This window comes from Megalobrama amblycephala, linkage group LG20 (genome assembly GCF_018812025.1).
Source record: "Megalobrama amblycephala isolate DHTTF-2021 linkage group LG20, ASM1881202v1, whole genome shotgun sequence".
NCBI classification, from domain to species: Eukaryota; Metazoa; Chordata; class Actinopteri; order Cypriniformes; family Xenocyprididae; genus Megalobrama; species Megalobrama amblycephala.
Genome location: NC_063063.1, coordinates 21660488 through 21676895, shown reverse-complemented (window position 1 = coordinate 21676895; position 16408 = coordinate 21660488). Strand labels below are relative to the sequence as shown.

Below are 16408 nucleotides of genomic sequence, written 5' to 3'. Positions count from 1 at the left end.
GTGTCTTCCTACATGGTTGTTTAAGAAATGAAAAGCTACACACTCCATCTTTAAGGGTTAGAAGAACTGTTGCCAAACATATAAAATGCTAGAAACAATAATCACTGTAATAATGATCCATTCATAGATTCTTAAGAATTTGCACATTAAAATCCAAACAGTGACTTTTTTGGCCGGGTAGTGTATTTTGTATCTAATGAAATGACTTTCATATACCAGTAAGTGTCCAAATGTTTGAGGCCACTGTATATTTCACTTTTGAAAGTACATGAATCTGTGACCTATTAAACATCTTTGTTTTCAACATAAATGACCTTTGCATTTTGATCCTTGGTATATGTGACAGGTACGGTGATGACCCCTAACTACCTCCGTGCCCCTGGCATCAGCGTGTCACCTTGGTGTGACTGTAGCAACAGCGGAAACGGAAAAGCAGAGTGTGACAAGTTTACCGAGCTTTTCACCAACAACCGTTGTCTCCGTGAGTAGACTTCATTCACAGCTGCTGCTGCTACTCTATATCATTGGTTACATGCCATTATGCGCTGACTGACAGAATTTGCCCATCAAGACCGACTCTAAAGTTGAATTCTGCTCCGTTGCATCTTCATGATCATTCACAGTCTGCACCAGTAAATCTGATCTCTGCGATTTGTGTTGCCGTGCGGTTCAGGGCAGTCTGACGGCCGAGAGACAGAGAAATCCCTCTTAAATGGGGTGGCTGAGATGGGGGATTGACATAAAAAGGCAATAAAGCATTACTCAGGTGTCCATGGGCCTGGAAGACTACCAAAAGCATGCATTATTTTGTCAGGGACTTATTCAAAAACATCCATTTAGATGAACTGGATGCAGGGAGATAGACAGAAAGCGGATGAGAAGGAGGATTTGTCTACATGAGACAATGGCCTTTAGGATGACAGCCCGGATGATATAGCAGTACCGACACAGGTAACGCCACATCCACACGTCATATCTGACACGTCCTCATCAATGTGTGCTTTTGTGTTTATGTATAATGAGAGAGATGGAGGGAAAGAGAAAAGACTGTCTGTCTAACAAGACGTCAGTGAGATCAAACATCAGAGACAGTATATATTAGCAAAATGTTTTCTTAGTTCTTTCTAGTTTGTAATGAATATATGCCATTATTTGTATATGAGAGAAGGCCCATTTCTAGACATTATAGATAGCGTCAGGTTTATTAGAATGCATTTACAATTCCAGACCTACTTTTCTTAAAGGGATAGTTCACCCAAAAATGAAAATTCTGTTGTCATTTATTCATACTCATGTCATTCAAAATCTGCATTTTTGTTCTGTGGAAAAAGTATTTTTCCCCCATACAATGAAAGTCAATGGGGTCCAAACTTTGTGTGTGTGTGTTCCACAGAAGAAAAAAGTTGGATCAACATGAGAGTAAATTATGACAGAATTTTCCTTTTTGGGTGAAGTATCCCTTTAAAAATAAATCAATGCAAAAAAGCATCTATCTTCATATTAGATTACAAGATGAAAACCTTTTCTAATAAATCAGACTTAATTAAACCAATAGTCATTTACTTGCCACTTTAGGCTCTGAATCTGGCCACACATATGACAGCCATCTAATAATGAACCAGTAAGAGTGAGAGAAAGAACAGTCAAGTCAAGTCAACTTTATTTATATAGCACTTTATACAATACAGATTGTTTCAAAGCAGCTTTACAGTGATTATAGGAAAATGATGCATTTCGGCTTTTGTTCAGCTGAAATCAGTTCAGCGTTGATTCAGTTCTGTTGTAAAGATCATCAATTATTAAATTAGTTATTTTCATCAATAAAGCAGTTCTGCTAAAATTTTATCATCGTCCAGCTCAGTTCCTTTCTCATACAACAGGGTCATTACAGTCAGATCAATATCATTGTTGAATACGCTTGTATGATGCAATATGATGCAATATAAAGATCCTCCTATCATGTTACGATCGCACAATCAAAATTACCTCAGATTCGCTCCTGAGGAATGAATGTTCTATATACTCCCTCCTTTGCTCAGACAGATGAAAGTGTGCTAAAATGTATAATGTACAGTTGATGTCACACATCTGCCTTGGCTCTTACCCAAGATCTCCCCAGGGTCCTATTGTACAATCTGACAACCCCTCAAAAATCTGTCCTTTAAGCTTTTAATTCTATATAATCTATCTACAATTATGCTTGGAATACACATCCATTCTTATGAGAGCAATGCAATCTTAAAGGGACAGTTCACTCCAAAATTAAAATTCAAGTTGTTCCAAACCTGTATGAATTTCTCTCTTCTACACAAAAGAAGATATTTTGAAGAATGTTGGGAAGCAAACATTGGATGGGACCCATTTTACTTTTAATGAATTATTTCCATAGTATTTTTTTCTCCATACTATGGAAGTAAGTGAGGTCAATCAACTGTTTGGTTTCCCATATTCTTCAAAATATATTCTTTTGTGTTCAGCAGAAGAATGAAATTCATACAGGTTTGGAACTACTTTAGGATGAGTAAATGATAACAGAATTCTAATTTTTGGGGTGAACTATCCCTTTAAGGAGCAATAACAGTAATGGAGAATCAGGCTTTATGAGTCTTTAACCCTTAAGAAACAGAATCAGCTTGCAAGCCTGGCCTTAAGAGAATCTCAACACTCACTCAATAATAAGGCCAGCCTGCCCTCTTCTCTGGTAATAGATGGTACTTAATACACATGCAGCTTATTCTTTACCTGAGTACTCATCAATAATCTCCCACTTGCCCTTTAGCCTGCTGTGGCGTGAGGTAAATAACATACTCTGAAGTCAAAAGTGCTCTTGAGAATACAGTCATTTTTAAAAGACAGTTGAGTCATAATGGCTTCCCTCATTTTATCACCAGAAAGGTCCCAGAAACTTCTGAGTAAGTGGAGGTCTTACTGCACTTAAACACAAAGGCTAAGTGCCTCTTTATCAGAATTCATCTGCTATAGTGTTAAGAAATGAAAAAAAAAGAAGAAGCTTTTTTATCAAAATAGTTGATGGCAGCATGTCAAGTGAAATTTAAGCAGAGTTAATTTTAGAATGACTATTGAAAATTCAGTTACAGAACTGTTGGTATTACAACCTGAATTCCGGAAAAGTTGGGACGTTATTTAAATTTGAATAAAATGAAAACTAAATGACTTTCAAATCACATGAGCCAATGTTTTATTCACAATAGAAGATAGATAAGATAACAATTGTTTAAACTGAATTTTTTTTACAATTTTAGGCGCAAAATTAGCTCATTTCAAATTTGATGCCTGCTACAGGTCTCAAAATAGTTGGGATGGGGGCATGTTTACTATGGTGTAACATCTCCTCTTCTTTTCAAAAGAGTTTGAAGATGTCTGGGCATCGAGGTTATGAGTTTTGGTGTTGGAATTTGGTCCTATTCTTACCTGATATAGGTTTTCAGCTGCTGAAGAGTTCATGGTCGTATTTGATGTATTTTTCGTTTAATGATGCGCCAAATGTTCTCTATAGGTGAAAGATCTGGACTGCAGGCAGGTCAATTCAGAAGTCATACTTTTGTAACAGCTGCAGTATGCGGTTTTGCATTGTCTTGCTGAAATACACAAGGCCTTCCCTGAAATAGACGTTGTCTGGAAACCTTTATATACCTTTTTAGCATTCATAGTGCCTTCCAAAACATGCAAGCTGCCCATACCGTATGCACTTTTGCACCCCCATACCATCAGAGATGCTGGCTTTTGAACTGAATGTTGTTAACACGCTGGAAGGTCTCCCTCCTCTTTAGCCCAGAGGACACAGCGTCCGTGAATTCTGAAAAAAGAATGTCAAATTTGGACTTGTCTGACCATAGAACACTTTTCCACTTTGAAACAGTCCATTTTCAATGAGCCTTGGCCCAAAGGACACAACGGTGCTTCTGGACCATGTTCACATTAGTTGGCATCTGCAGATGGAACGGCGGATTGTGTTTACCAACAGTGGTTTCTGTAAGTATTCCTGGGCCAATTTAGTAATGTCATTGACACAGTCATGCCGATGAGTGATGCAGTGTCGTCTGAGGGCCCGAAGACCACGGGCATCCAATAAAGTTCTTCGGCCTTGTCCCTTACGCACAGAGATTTCTCCAGTTTCTCTGAATCTTTTGATAATGTTATGCACTGTAGATGATGAGATTTGCAAAGCCTTTGCAATTTGACGTTGAGGAACATTGTTTTCCACAATCGTTTTACGCACCCTTTCACAGATTGAAGAGCCTATGCTCATCTTTACTTCTGAGAGACTCTGCCTCTCTAAGACATCCCTTTTATAGCTAATCACGTTACAGACCGGATATCAATTAACTTAATTAGTTGCTAGATGTTCTCCCAGCTGAACCTTTTCAAAATGTCTTGCTTTTTCAGCCATTTGTTGCCCCGTGCCAACTTTTTTGAGATCTGTAGCAGGTATCAAATTTGAAATGAGCTCATTTAGTGGATATAAGTGTAAAATTTCTCCGTTTAAACATTTGTTATGTTATCTATGTTCTATTGTGAATAAAATACTGGCTCATCTGATTTGAAAGTCTTTTAGTTTTCATTTTATTCAAATTTAAAAAAACGTCCCAATTTTTTCGGAATTCGGGTTGTAATTAAAACTATTAAAGCTGAGATATGATAAATAATAATATTATATGAAAAACGTGAAATAAAATAAGCTTAAGTTGAAGTATTAAAATTACTAAAACTGTCAAAAATAAATTTATGTTACCTAGGAAAAGAAATTACAAATTAAATTTAAAAAAAAAATGTTTATATATATATATATATATATATATATATATATAAATTTCAATTTAAAAAAGCAGAATGTAATGAAATATCAAATCTTCAACTAGTTTTTCAACTAGTTTCAAACTAGTTTTGACCTCAAAAGAATGTGGCAAAATTTAAAAACTAATCCGATCTGTGTTGTTTTATAATAAAATTATGAATTTAGTTTTGAGGAAAAAAAAAATATTTTTATATATCAGGGAATAAATAGGCACAATTAGTCAAAATTGATGATACAATTATTTATGGTTGTTGCATAACATTGCATTAAAGGTGCCCTAGAACTTTTTTTTTTTTTAAATATGTAATATAAGTCTAAGGTGTCCCCTGAATGTGTCTGTGAAGTGTCAGCTCAAAATACCCCATAGATTTTTTTTAATTAATGTTTTTAACTGCCTATTAGAAACGGCATAATTAGAAATGAGCCGATTCAGGGTGTGTGGCCCTTTAAATCTGGTGCTCCACGCCCACGGAGCTTGCGCTTGCCTTAAACAACATAAAAAAAGTTCAAACAGCTAATATAACCCTCAAAATGGATCTTTACAAAGTGTTCGTAATGCAGCATGTCTAATCGCGTAAGTACAGTGTTTAATTTGATGTTTACATTGATTCTGAATGAGTTTGAGGCTATGCTCCGTGGCTAACGGCTAATGCTACACTATTGGAGAGATTTATAAAGAATGAAGTTGTGTTTATGCATTATACAGACTGCAAGTGTTTAAAAATGAAAATAGCGACGGCTCTTGTCTCCGTGAATACAGTAAGAAACTATGGTAACTTTAACCACATTTAACAGAACATTAGCAACATGCTAACGAAACATTTAGAAAGACAATTTACAAATATCACTAAAAATATCATGAAATCATGAATCATGTCAGTTATTATTGCTCCATCTGCCATTTTTCGCTATTGTCCTTGCTTGCTTACCTAGTCTGTTGATTCAGCTCTGCACAGATCCAGACATTCTGCCCTTGTCTAATGCCTTTCATAATGTTGGGAACATGGGCTGGCATATGCAAATATTGGGGGCGTACACCCCGACTGTTACGTAACAGTCGGTGTTATGTTGAGATTCGCCTGTTCTTCGGAGGTCTTTTAAACAAATGAGATTTATATAAGGAGGAAACAATGGAGTTTGAGACTCACTGTATGTCATTTCCATGTACTGAACTCTTGTTATTTAACTACGCCTAGATAAATTACATTTTTGAATCTAGGGCACCTTTAACAATTACGCAACTGTTAAATTTCCTCTTCCTAATATTCCTGTAGTGGTGTGGCCAATTCAATTCAAATTCCAACTCATTATTTGAAAAGAAGCCAATACATATATACTGAATTTTGTCCTACCATGATTTAAAACAGTTTTTCCTTAATTTCTGCATTACACAGGCAATGCCATCCAGGCGTTTGGTAATGGCACAGATGTTGGTGTGTGGCAACCCCAGCCACCCATCATGTCCACTCCACCTGACCCTTACACTCCACAGAGAGGACGGGACAGGACATCCAACACACTGGAAGACCCAGCACTCACCAATGACCTGGACAGTAATGCAGACCATCTATACAGCTTCTGTGGAAGTTTGCAGGTACTGAAAGCAATCAGCATGTTACAGTATATTAACAGTAAAAGACAAACTGAAGGAAATTCAGTGAAATGTACATCCTAGTTTCTGAAGGTCATCAGAAATAAAGCTGATTAGAAAAGTGCAGTGAAAAGGCAGTGTAAAATGTCTCCTGGACACCCAATCTCTCTTTGTTTTATTCTAGTCACCTTTTAAAACATCTCTGATGGTGAATGACAGCTGTCAGTCAGACACACATGTTGCCTCTGGCCCACTCAGATGGTTAAAGATGCACAGCCTACATCAACTTTATAAACAGCTGGCAGCTTGTTTGGATGCTTTCAGGCTTTGCTTGGCATACGATGACTTTCATTTTTTTCGAGCCTCAAAGTGAGATGAAGGTTTACTTTTGATTGATGTGTGTGGGCTGTTGCAGTGATAACACATACACAGGGCCTCTGGCTAGAAATGAGATACATCAAACTGCCAGAGCTGTCATGTCAGAGCTAATTGGCTGGCACATTAACATGAGGAATACCCTTAAGCAGGATATACCCACCCATTACAATCTCTCTGAGGGAAACATATCTTCACCAATCATCTACGTATCTAACTTTAAGTTTGGCACATACGCAGTCTCTAAAATGACTGGCATAAAAACAGATACAGATCTTCAGAGGAATATTTCAGGTTAAATATACTTTATGGTAGATCTTAAGCTGTCTAAGGAAACAATTGTGACTCAACTCTTGTTAAAAAAAAAGGAAAGCGATTACTTACAATTTGCATTGAGCGCTGTTGAGGGGATTTGCAAACACCTCTGATTGGCCATTGTGTTCACGCACTCAACATATATGTCTGTAATTGGCTACAATAATCAACGCATGGGAGCGTTTGAATTTGAAAGCGTTTGAATGCAGGCGTCTATCAGTGGAACGGTCTGCACGTCCTGATATTGCTGAGTTAGATGTGTTCCTGGGTCAACATATTTTGTTGATCCTGGAACAACATTCCAGTCTGAAAATTTTATCTTAACCCTATTCCTACCCCTAAACCTAACCCTACCCAAAAGTTATCCCAAAAATCAGAGGGAAAAGATAGATGAATAACACTGATGTAGAAGCATCAATTCATGATTTTAAGCCTAAACTTGACATAATCTGTAAACTTGTAACTGAAATCTGTTAATTTGAATGTTGTTCCAGGATCAACAAAAATGTTGACCCCGGAACATGTTGAACCCAGCAAAATCAGGTTATGCGAACGGTCCGCTGATAGACGCCTGCTTTCAAACGCTCCCGTGTGTTGATCATTGTAGCCAATTACAGACATATATATTGAGTGTGTGAACACAATGGCCAATCAGAGATGTTTACAAATCCGCTCAACAGTGCTCAAAGCATCACATTTTTAAAATTTCAGTATCGACTTGGTATCAAAGTCAGTACTTTTGACGACACTACTGTACTTGGTTTAAAAAATTCAAATAAATAAATAATAATGAAAAAAAATAAAAAAAGAGAGAGAGAGAGAGAGAGAGAACACCAAATCAACACCAAAATGATAATAATAATAATAATAGATCTACCTAAAATATTGTTCTGCCTAAAAAGTACATTTTTTTTCATCTTATCAAACAGAAGTGTTCATGTAAATGCTTTGTCAAAAAAGGAAGCACTTTTTTCAGTTCATTTCTTTGAAAATTGACAGCATGCTACAGATGCTGTTGATAAAGCTTAACTTACATTTAACTTGGAAAATTATTTTTTATTTTTTCTAAATCTGCAGCTCCAAATAAAGAATACCAGATACACTCCCACAGATAGCGCACAACAATTCATCATATTGGAGTAATAACAATATCATGATTTATTAGTAGACAGAATTTCTTTTGTCAGATAGACTTCCAGGAAGGCTATTAATCATTCTATCCCACAATGCTTTTCGAAAGAATTAGCTCCATTCTCTCTCCATTGTGCGGCACCTTTATTATATTCCAGATTCTCTGGAGAATCATTTTATCGTTCCAACGAACCAACTTGTGTGTGTGCATGTGGGATACTGGATAGCAGAGCTGAGTCTCATGTAACTGGGTATTAAAATGTATTGGTGTGTCACATATTAATGCAAACACACTGCCCTCCTGCACACAATGAAACACACACACAGCACATTGATTTAAAAGGAGCAGCAACTTAGAGAGTGCTCTTTGGCTACAGCGCTGTATACGGGTGGTGTATGTGTGTGGGCTGTAAGGCTCATTATCATAACATTACATCTCACGCAGAAAGACCTCTCTTTGAGGCCAATACCGTATGACCTCTGTTTGCAGAGGTGAATTACAGTGCTTTATTGAAGCTGTGCTTGACTTAGATCGCACTGGACTTAGTTTAAAGGGTTGCTGGATGGAAATACTTCAGTGTGAGAAATGGTTTATAACACAGAACCTTGAAGAGCTTCTTGCAAGTAATTGACTTTCAGCCCATATTTCAGCTGGCCTCTTTCTCTCTTTCTTTTTAGGCTCAGAAACTGAAAAGTAATGTTACACTGGATGTTCTTTGTGTGGTAAGAACTGTACATTTCTACTCAACTGGGATTTTCCAATGAGTTAAGGGCTTTTCACACAAGATGCATTCTGTACATTTTTGTCTATGTAATCATGCACTAAGTGGATGTCGCTGACCATTGCAATGAGTTTTTGTGTGTGTGTGTGTGTGTCCTTGAGCACTGTTTGTAATACATTTCAAGCTGTTTTTGAATGCAACACATCCCTTGTGTGAACAGACCTTTTGATTCCATTCCATAGAAGTATGCCATGATATGAAAGTCTGTTTCCACATCAGAATAAAGAATAAAACAGGTAATTATGAGGTAAAGTTGAAAATAAGAAATAAAGTTTACATTGTAAGATATGTAGTCACAATTACGAGAAATAGAGTTAGAATTACAAGATATGAAGTTGCAATTATGAGACAATTTTATATATTTTAATTGTGTATTTTTGCAACTGCGACTTCGTACATACAACTGCTACATGCAGTCGCAATAGTCGCAAATAAAGTCTCAATTGTGAGATTTAAAATCATAATTATTAGACAAACTCACAATTGTGAGATATAAAGTTGCAATTATAAGAAATAAAAAGGTCACAAATCTCTTTTTATTTTTTACCCTGAAGTGGAAATGTACAGAGCCCCTAAAGGGACATGGGAGGAAAAAATATTTTTCAAAGCTTTTGCGCTCTCTCGCAAAACTTTTGCCTTCCCCCGAGAAACTTTGAGTTCCCTCGCAAAGAGTTTTGCGTTCCCTCACAAAACCTGTTGGGAGTTCAGACAAACACTTTCTGTTTAATTTCCCTCTGGCAGGAGGGAAGAGCTCCGTACATTAACAATGGAGTGGTTCATAGAGTTTTATTTTGAACTTGGACTTAAGTAAAAAAGAAATATGTTCAGTACTTAGTTCAAGTTTTGATGTAAGTGAAGGTTTCAGGTTTTGCGAGAGAATGAAAAAGTTTGTGAGCGCATGCAAATATATTTGCAAGAGAACACCAAATATCTTTGTGAGAGAACACAAATACGTTTGCGTGAAAGAACGCAAATATCTTTGCAAGAGAACGCAAATATCTTTGCAAGAGAACGCAAAAGTTTGCCAGAGAATGCAAAAGTTTGCCAGAGAATGCAAATATCTTTGCGAGAGAACGCAAAAGTTTGCCAGAGAGCTCAAATATCTTTGCGAGAGAACGCAAAAGTTTGCCAAAGAGCTCAAATATCTTTGCGAGAGAATGCAATAGTTTGCCAGAGAGCTCAAATATCTTTGCGAGAGAACGCAATAGTTTGCCAGAGAGCTCAAATATCTTTGCGAGAGAACGCAAAAGTTTGCCAGAGAGCTCAAATATCTTTGCGAGAGAACGCAAAAGTTTGCCAGAGAACGCAAATATCTTTGCGAGAGAACACAAATATCTTTGTGAGAGAACGCAAAAGTTTGCCAGAGAGCTCAAATATCTTTGCGAGAGAACGCAAAAGTTTGCCAGAGAACGCAAATATCTTTGCGAGAGAACACAAATATCTTTGTGAGAGAACGCAAAAGTTTGCCAGAGAGCTCAAATATCTTTGCGAGAGAACGCAAAAGTTTGCCAGAGAGCTCAAATATCTTTGCGAGAGAACGCAAAAGTTTGCCAGAGAACGCAAATATCTTTGCGAGAGAACACAAATATCTTTGTGAGAGAACGCAAAAGTTTGCCAGAGAGCTCAAATATCTTTGCGAGAGAACGCAAAAGTTTGCCAGAGAACGCAAATATCTTTGCGAGAGAACACAAATATCTTTGTGAGAGAACGCAAAAGTTTGCCAGAGAGCTCAAATATCTTTGCGAGAGAACGCAAAAGTTTGCCAGAGAGCTCAAATATCTTTGCGAGAGAACGCAAAAGTTTGCCAGAGAACGCAAATATCTTTGCGAGAGAACACAAATATCTTTGTGAGAGAACGCAAAAGTTTGCCAGAGAGCTCAAATATCTTTGCGAGAGAACGCAAAAGTTTGCCAGAGAGCTCAAATATCTTTGCGAGAGAACGCAAAAGTTTGCCAGAGAGCTCAAATATCTTTGCGAGAGAACGCAAAAGTTTGCCAGAGAACGCAAATATCTTTGCGAGAGAACACAAATATCTTTGCGAGAGAGCGTAAAAGTTTGCCAGAGAACTCAAATATCTTTGCAAGAGAATGCAAAAGTTTGCCAGAGAACTCAAATATCTTTGCAAGAGAATGCAAATATCTTTGCGAGGGAATGCAAAGTTTTGCGAGGGAACGCAAAGTTTCTCGGGTGAATGCAAAAGTTTTGCGAGAGAACACAAAAGCTTTGAACAATATTTTTTCCTCCCATCCCAGTTTTTTTTCCCACCACCATGTCCCTTCAGGTGCTCCATAGAAATGGGCTTACATTCTATCCACACTATGAAAAAACCTGCAAATGAAAGAAAAAAAAAATAGCTTCAAGGCTAATATTTAGGCAAAAACAACTATAAGAACAAACAACCATAAAATTGCATTGCCTCAACAAGAACAGAATGGCTAACAATATGAAAACATGACTTTCTCCACAGGATCCGCAGCTGAATGACCCCAGTAGCTTTAATGCAATCTCTCGGAGCTCAACTAGTGCTGTCTGCCTGATGGACTGGACTGTGCTCTTGCTGTCTCTGGTCTCAATTCTTGGGCATCTCACAGCCCTACAGACATTATAGCCGCTCACCAATCAGACCTGCTGGACTGCTGCTGCTGCCGCCGCCTCTGTACCATACAAAAATGTTGTATTTTGAGTTTTTTTTCCACAAGTGGTTCTGTGCGCAAGTGTGGTGTTTCGCTGTGATGAAACTATTCTTGGTCCACCTGCTTTTCTTTTCACTTACCGGAGATATCGGACAGACATGGACATACTGTATTTGCGCATCAATGGAAGGTCATCTAGGATTACTTCTTTTGCGAGAACTTTCTGCAAACAGTCGTCATCCAAACTCTTATACGTGGTGTGTTATGCTGCAATTTTTTCTACCATCACAGCAAGATCTGGTTGAAAATATAAAGATGCATGGAGATGCTAGAACCACTTCTGACAATGAAAGATTGATGCAGCTTCTGCATACTAGGGTGCTGCAGATGATGATTTATTTTCTCTGAGCTGATGCCACAGGAAAGCCTGCAAACTCCAACTAATACGCAAACAGTGTCAAGCAGTGCACGGTATTTTTGAAGGCTTATCAGCAAAACCTGCTGCTCCTGTCCCCTATTAGGACCTACAAACTCCATTCTCCCTCAAAGTGGCAGTGACTTTTTGCAGTGCTCCAGCTTAGATGATACGGTATGGGAAACAAACATCAGGATAGACACATCACTTTATCACATCAAAACACAGGCTGAGGTTTTTTTTTTTTTTTTTTTTGAGTTTCTGGACTTCTTTAAATTTGTAAATGTCACATCTATTTTAGTTCCCTTCCTCTCCAATGAAACACGCTGTGAGGATGAAAGCTTAGCATCAATTTGCTTATTTTGGGAACGTTTGGGATTTGCCATTATCCTGGATATTTATGTGTAAATACCATCTTTGTTTACAATTACCATATTATGCTTCTCAAAGTTTTCATTTTCAGCTATTGTATCACCTCTGTTGTGTGAAATATGACTTAATTTTTAGTGATGAAATTCAGAAGTAACTACGAGGGTTGATACCACACTCCAGTATATGTCAAATGTGCTGTATGTACATTCAGTGAGAACGGATTCTTTTGCTCATCTAAAAGAAGTGCTCTCCAAGTATCATTTCTGCATTGTTGTTGTACTGGTTAGCTGTAAAAAGAATATATATAAACGTATATAGATCAGGGCTGTAAGACATGCAAGAGCAAAGAGAAACTTACATTAAACAAACTAAAGAAGGCCTTTTAACTCTTGTCTTATTTTTAATTTTTTTCATTTTAAATTAGGTGAGAACAGGTTTTCAATAGTGTAAATATGGTTTAATATTAACCATGATTTACACACATTTACACACACACACATGACAATTGTTTAAAAGTTTTAGAGAAATTAATACTTTTATTCAGCAAGGGTACATTAAATTAATCAAAAGTGACAGTAAACTCATATATGATGTTACAAAAGATTTCATATTAATGCTGTTCCTTAGAAATTTCTATGTATTAAAGTATCCTGAAAAAAATGCCACAAAAATAGTAAGCAGCACAGCTGTTTTCAAGCACCAGATCAGCATATTAGAATGATTTCTGAAGGATCATGTGACACTGAAGACTGGAGTAATGGCTGAAAATTCAGCTTTGCCATCACAGGAATAAATTTATATTTTAAAATATATTACAATAGAAAATTATATTTCTAATTGTAATAATGTTTCACTCTTTTTAATCAAATAAATGCAGCCTTGGTGGGCATAAGAGACTTCATCAACACTGAAGTGCACATCAGACAGTTCTCTGGCAGATTGGGCCATTAAGTACTAAGCAAGACATGCTGCCAGTGTCAGTAAATGTGTAAAGACTATAATCGAAACACTCTTGGATTCTCATTACCAAAATAGAACATAAACTGAATGTCTACGCCTCCTATGGATTAGCCCGATTCACTGCCAGTGTGTCTTTCACAGGCCAAAATAGACATATGTTTTACACTTTGCAACATTAAACTTGACACTTGAACAGAAAGCCATAAAAAGCTCTCATGGTTTAGTGAAGTGCTGTCAGTTTGACTGATGACTCAAGTCTCTAACCATCTTAGCAGCTTAGCAAAAATGGACAAAAACTGCAACACAGGTTATTGGAATCAATGTACAATTTTCTAGTTTATATATGTTAACATTATTAACTGTAAGAAGTAACACTTTTACATGAACAATTTAATAATGTTAATTTCTATATATATACTAACACATTTTGCACAATTCAAGTTGTATACTGCAAGTTAACAAATTAAAGTGCCCCTATTGTGCTTTTTCAGATATTAACTTCAGTGTAAGTGTGTAATATATACTGTTTGTGAATGCAAAAGTTCTGAATTTTCAAAGATCAAAGTGCACAACAAATGGAGTTATTGTCTCCTAAATGAAAGAACCAATTATGAACTGCCTGAAACAAGTAATTCATCAGTAACTGCAGTCTTACTTCTAGCACAAATCTATGTAGGTTTGTAACAAATTTGCATAATACCAGCTGGCTGCCCACAAACAACATATATTTTGACCCACCCTCAAACACTGTAGTTGTAGCTGAGACCTGGAAGTCTTTGGTTTGTTGTTGTTGATATGTTGAGAAGACACTGTTTTGTTCTGTGAAAACAAGTGCTTTTTCAATGGATGAGGATTCGGGCTCTAATTGATACTGTAAAACCAACGCCATCAATACTCATCATATCACTGTGTATAGAAGTGCTGAGGAAATTCAGATATGGTAATGGACGTTTCGTTTCTGATGCATGCTGTTAGATATAGACCAGTCACAACAGACTGGGCCATCTGACCAATCAAAGCAGAGTATGCTCCCAGAAAGGAGGGGTTTGGAACGAATCCTTTATCGAGACACTGAGGAAAAAAGAAGAGATACTGCAGAGTATATTATGAGAAAATTAAAGTGTTTTTGACCTTGCACATAAACCTATTATAGGAGACCTCCAAAACAAAATAAGGAATCTTTAAAATAGCTAAGGGGCACTTTAATTTATTAGGAACAAACACAGTTTGACAGTGAGGTTACATTTTATTTCGATAGTCCACTTTAGACATTATACTAAGTAACTTTGCAGCTATGTCAACTAACTTTCATTAATTTGCAAGTACATGTCAACTAACTCCAATTAGAGTATTAGTAGACTGGAATTAGCAGAATAAGTTGGCGTACTTGCAAAGTTACAGTAGAATATCTGTTGGGTGGCCATCAAAATAAAGCAGATGATCCACTGGCTGTGACTGCTCTTTTATCCTGTCTAGAGGAGCTTAAATCCTGGTTTTCTCAAAAAATTTTATCCTTAAATGAGGATAAAACTGAAGTAATTGTTTTTGGCCCTTCAGAAAATATGAAAGCATTTCATTTTGACCTGGGATCCCTATCAGCTTTTAGGTCTTCACAGGTACGTAATCTGGTTGTTATTTTAGATGACTCATTAAAATTCGATAAACAAATTTCCACTGTGATTGGGTCCAGTTTTCATCAGCTCCATATACTTGCAAAAATTAAACATTTCCTCACTGATAAGACTCTGGAGATGGCGGTGCATGCTTTTATTACGTCACGTCTCCATTATTGTAACTCATTATACTGTGGCATTTCTAAAGCTCAAATCGCCTGTCTTCAACTGGTCCAAAATGCTGCCTCTAGATTTCTTCTAAAAAAGAAAAAAAAGGATCACGCCACTAAAGGCCCTTCATTGGTTGCCTGTTCAATTTAGAATACATTTTAAAATCTTATTGTTTGTTTTTAAATCATTACACAATCAAGCACCCAGATACCTATCTGAATTGCTGCATGACTACATCCCCTCGAGAAGCCTAAGATCTGGTGACCAGAACCTTCTTTTAATCCCTCACTCCAGACTTAAGCGTAGAGGTGACCGTGCCTTTTCGGTAATCGGTCCTCGCCTCTGGAATGACTTGCCAGTGGTGATCCGAATGGCCCCTAGTCTAACCATTTTTAAGTCTCTTCTAAAAACCCATCTGTTTTCATTGGCCTATTAGGTTTTTATATTCCTGCCTACAGGGGCGCCGCTAGCAATTTTGGACCCTATCAAAGAAAATGAAGTTGGGCCCCCTACCGCACCAAACATAATGCCAACCAAAATCTTTGTCTACATTTACTAATACTGACCTATTACTTTTGCTATTGGTTTTGACCATTAGGTATCAGTATTTAGTCAGAGACATACCATGGCTGTAGCTAGCAGATGAATTATTATTAAAATGTAAATGTATTTAGACAAATACAGTACAGTAATCAGATATACATAGAAAATGCAACATTCTTAAACAATGGTTAAACATACATTATCTATATTAAACATGAACAAAGTGCAGTACGCAATACACTGCAACAGTGACTTTTAATAATAAATTAGACACTAGAGACAACTAGAGGCATAACATAACAGCAAGGAAGCTCTCTCTTTCTCTCTCTCTATTTCTCTGCCCTCATAACTTCTCTTTTCATTTTTGACGACCTTCGTCGAACTCGAAGACATCTCTAATTTGACAGTTTACCATCTGATCTCACACAGTGACTCTATTCCAGTGTTTCCCAACTCCACTATAAAAATATAACAAAACTGCACAAACATGCATTGCTTCAAACGGCATATAAAACTATTATATTAAAAGTAGCATTCACATTTAATGCTAAACTTGAGTCAAATAAGAACACAATAATGATGTTAGTGATAAAACGAAAAATTTACATATCGTTGCTTTAAATTTACACCTCGTATTTAATTAAACACTGTCATCGTAGTTGGTATTGAAGCTTTATATAGCTATTATATA

The 16408-nt window shown here is 36.9% G+C and overlaps 1 protein-coding gene across 2 annotated transcripts in view; it reads left to right on the top strand.

The window, feature by feature from the left end:
- gfra1b (gdnf family receptor alpha 1b) overlaps positions 1 to 12808 on the top strand; it is a 40280-nt gene extending 27472 nt beyond the window's left edge. The window contains exons 6-9 of one of the 2 annotated variants that reach the window (XM_048170794.1): positions 347 to 481; positions 6211 to 6410; positions 8907 to 8951; positions 11478 to 12808. In XM_048170794.1, the coding sequence (XP_048026751.1) occupies positions 347 to 481; positions 6211 to 6410; positions 8907 to 8951; positions 11478 to 11618 (521 nt within the window). In that variant the 3' untranslated portion in view covers positions 11619 to 12808. The remainder of the gene's footprint in view (positions 1 to 346; positions 482 to 6210; positions 6411 to 8906; positions 8952 to 11477) is intronic. The other variant, XM_048170795.1, reaches the window with a different exon arrangement.
- The last annotated feature ends 3600 nt before the right edge of the window (positions 12809 to 16408 follow it).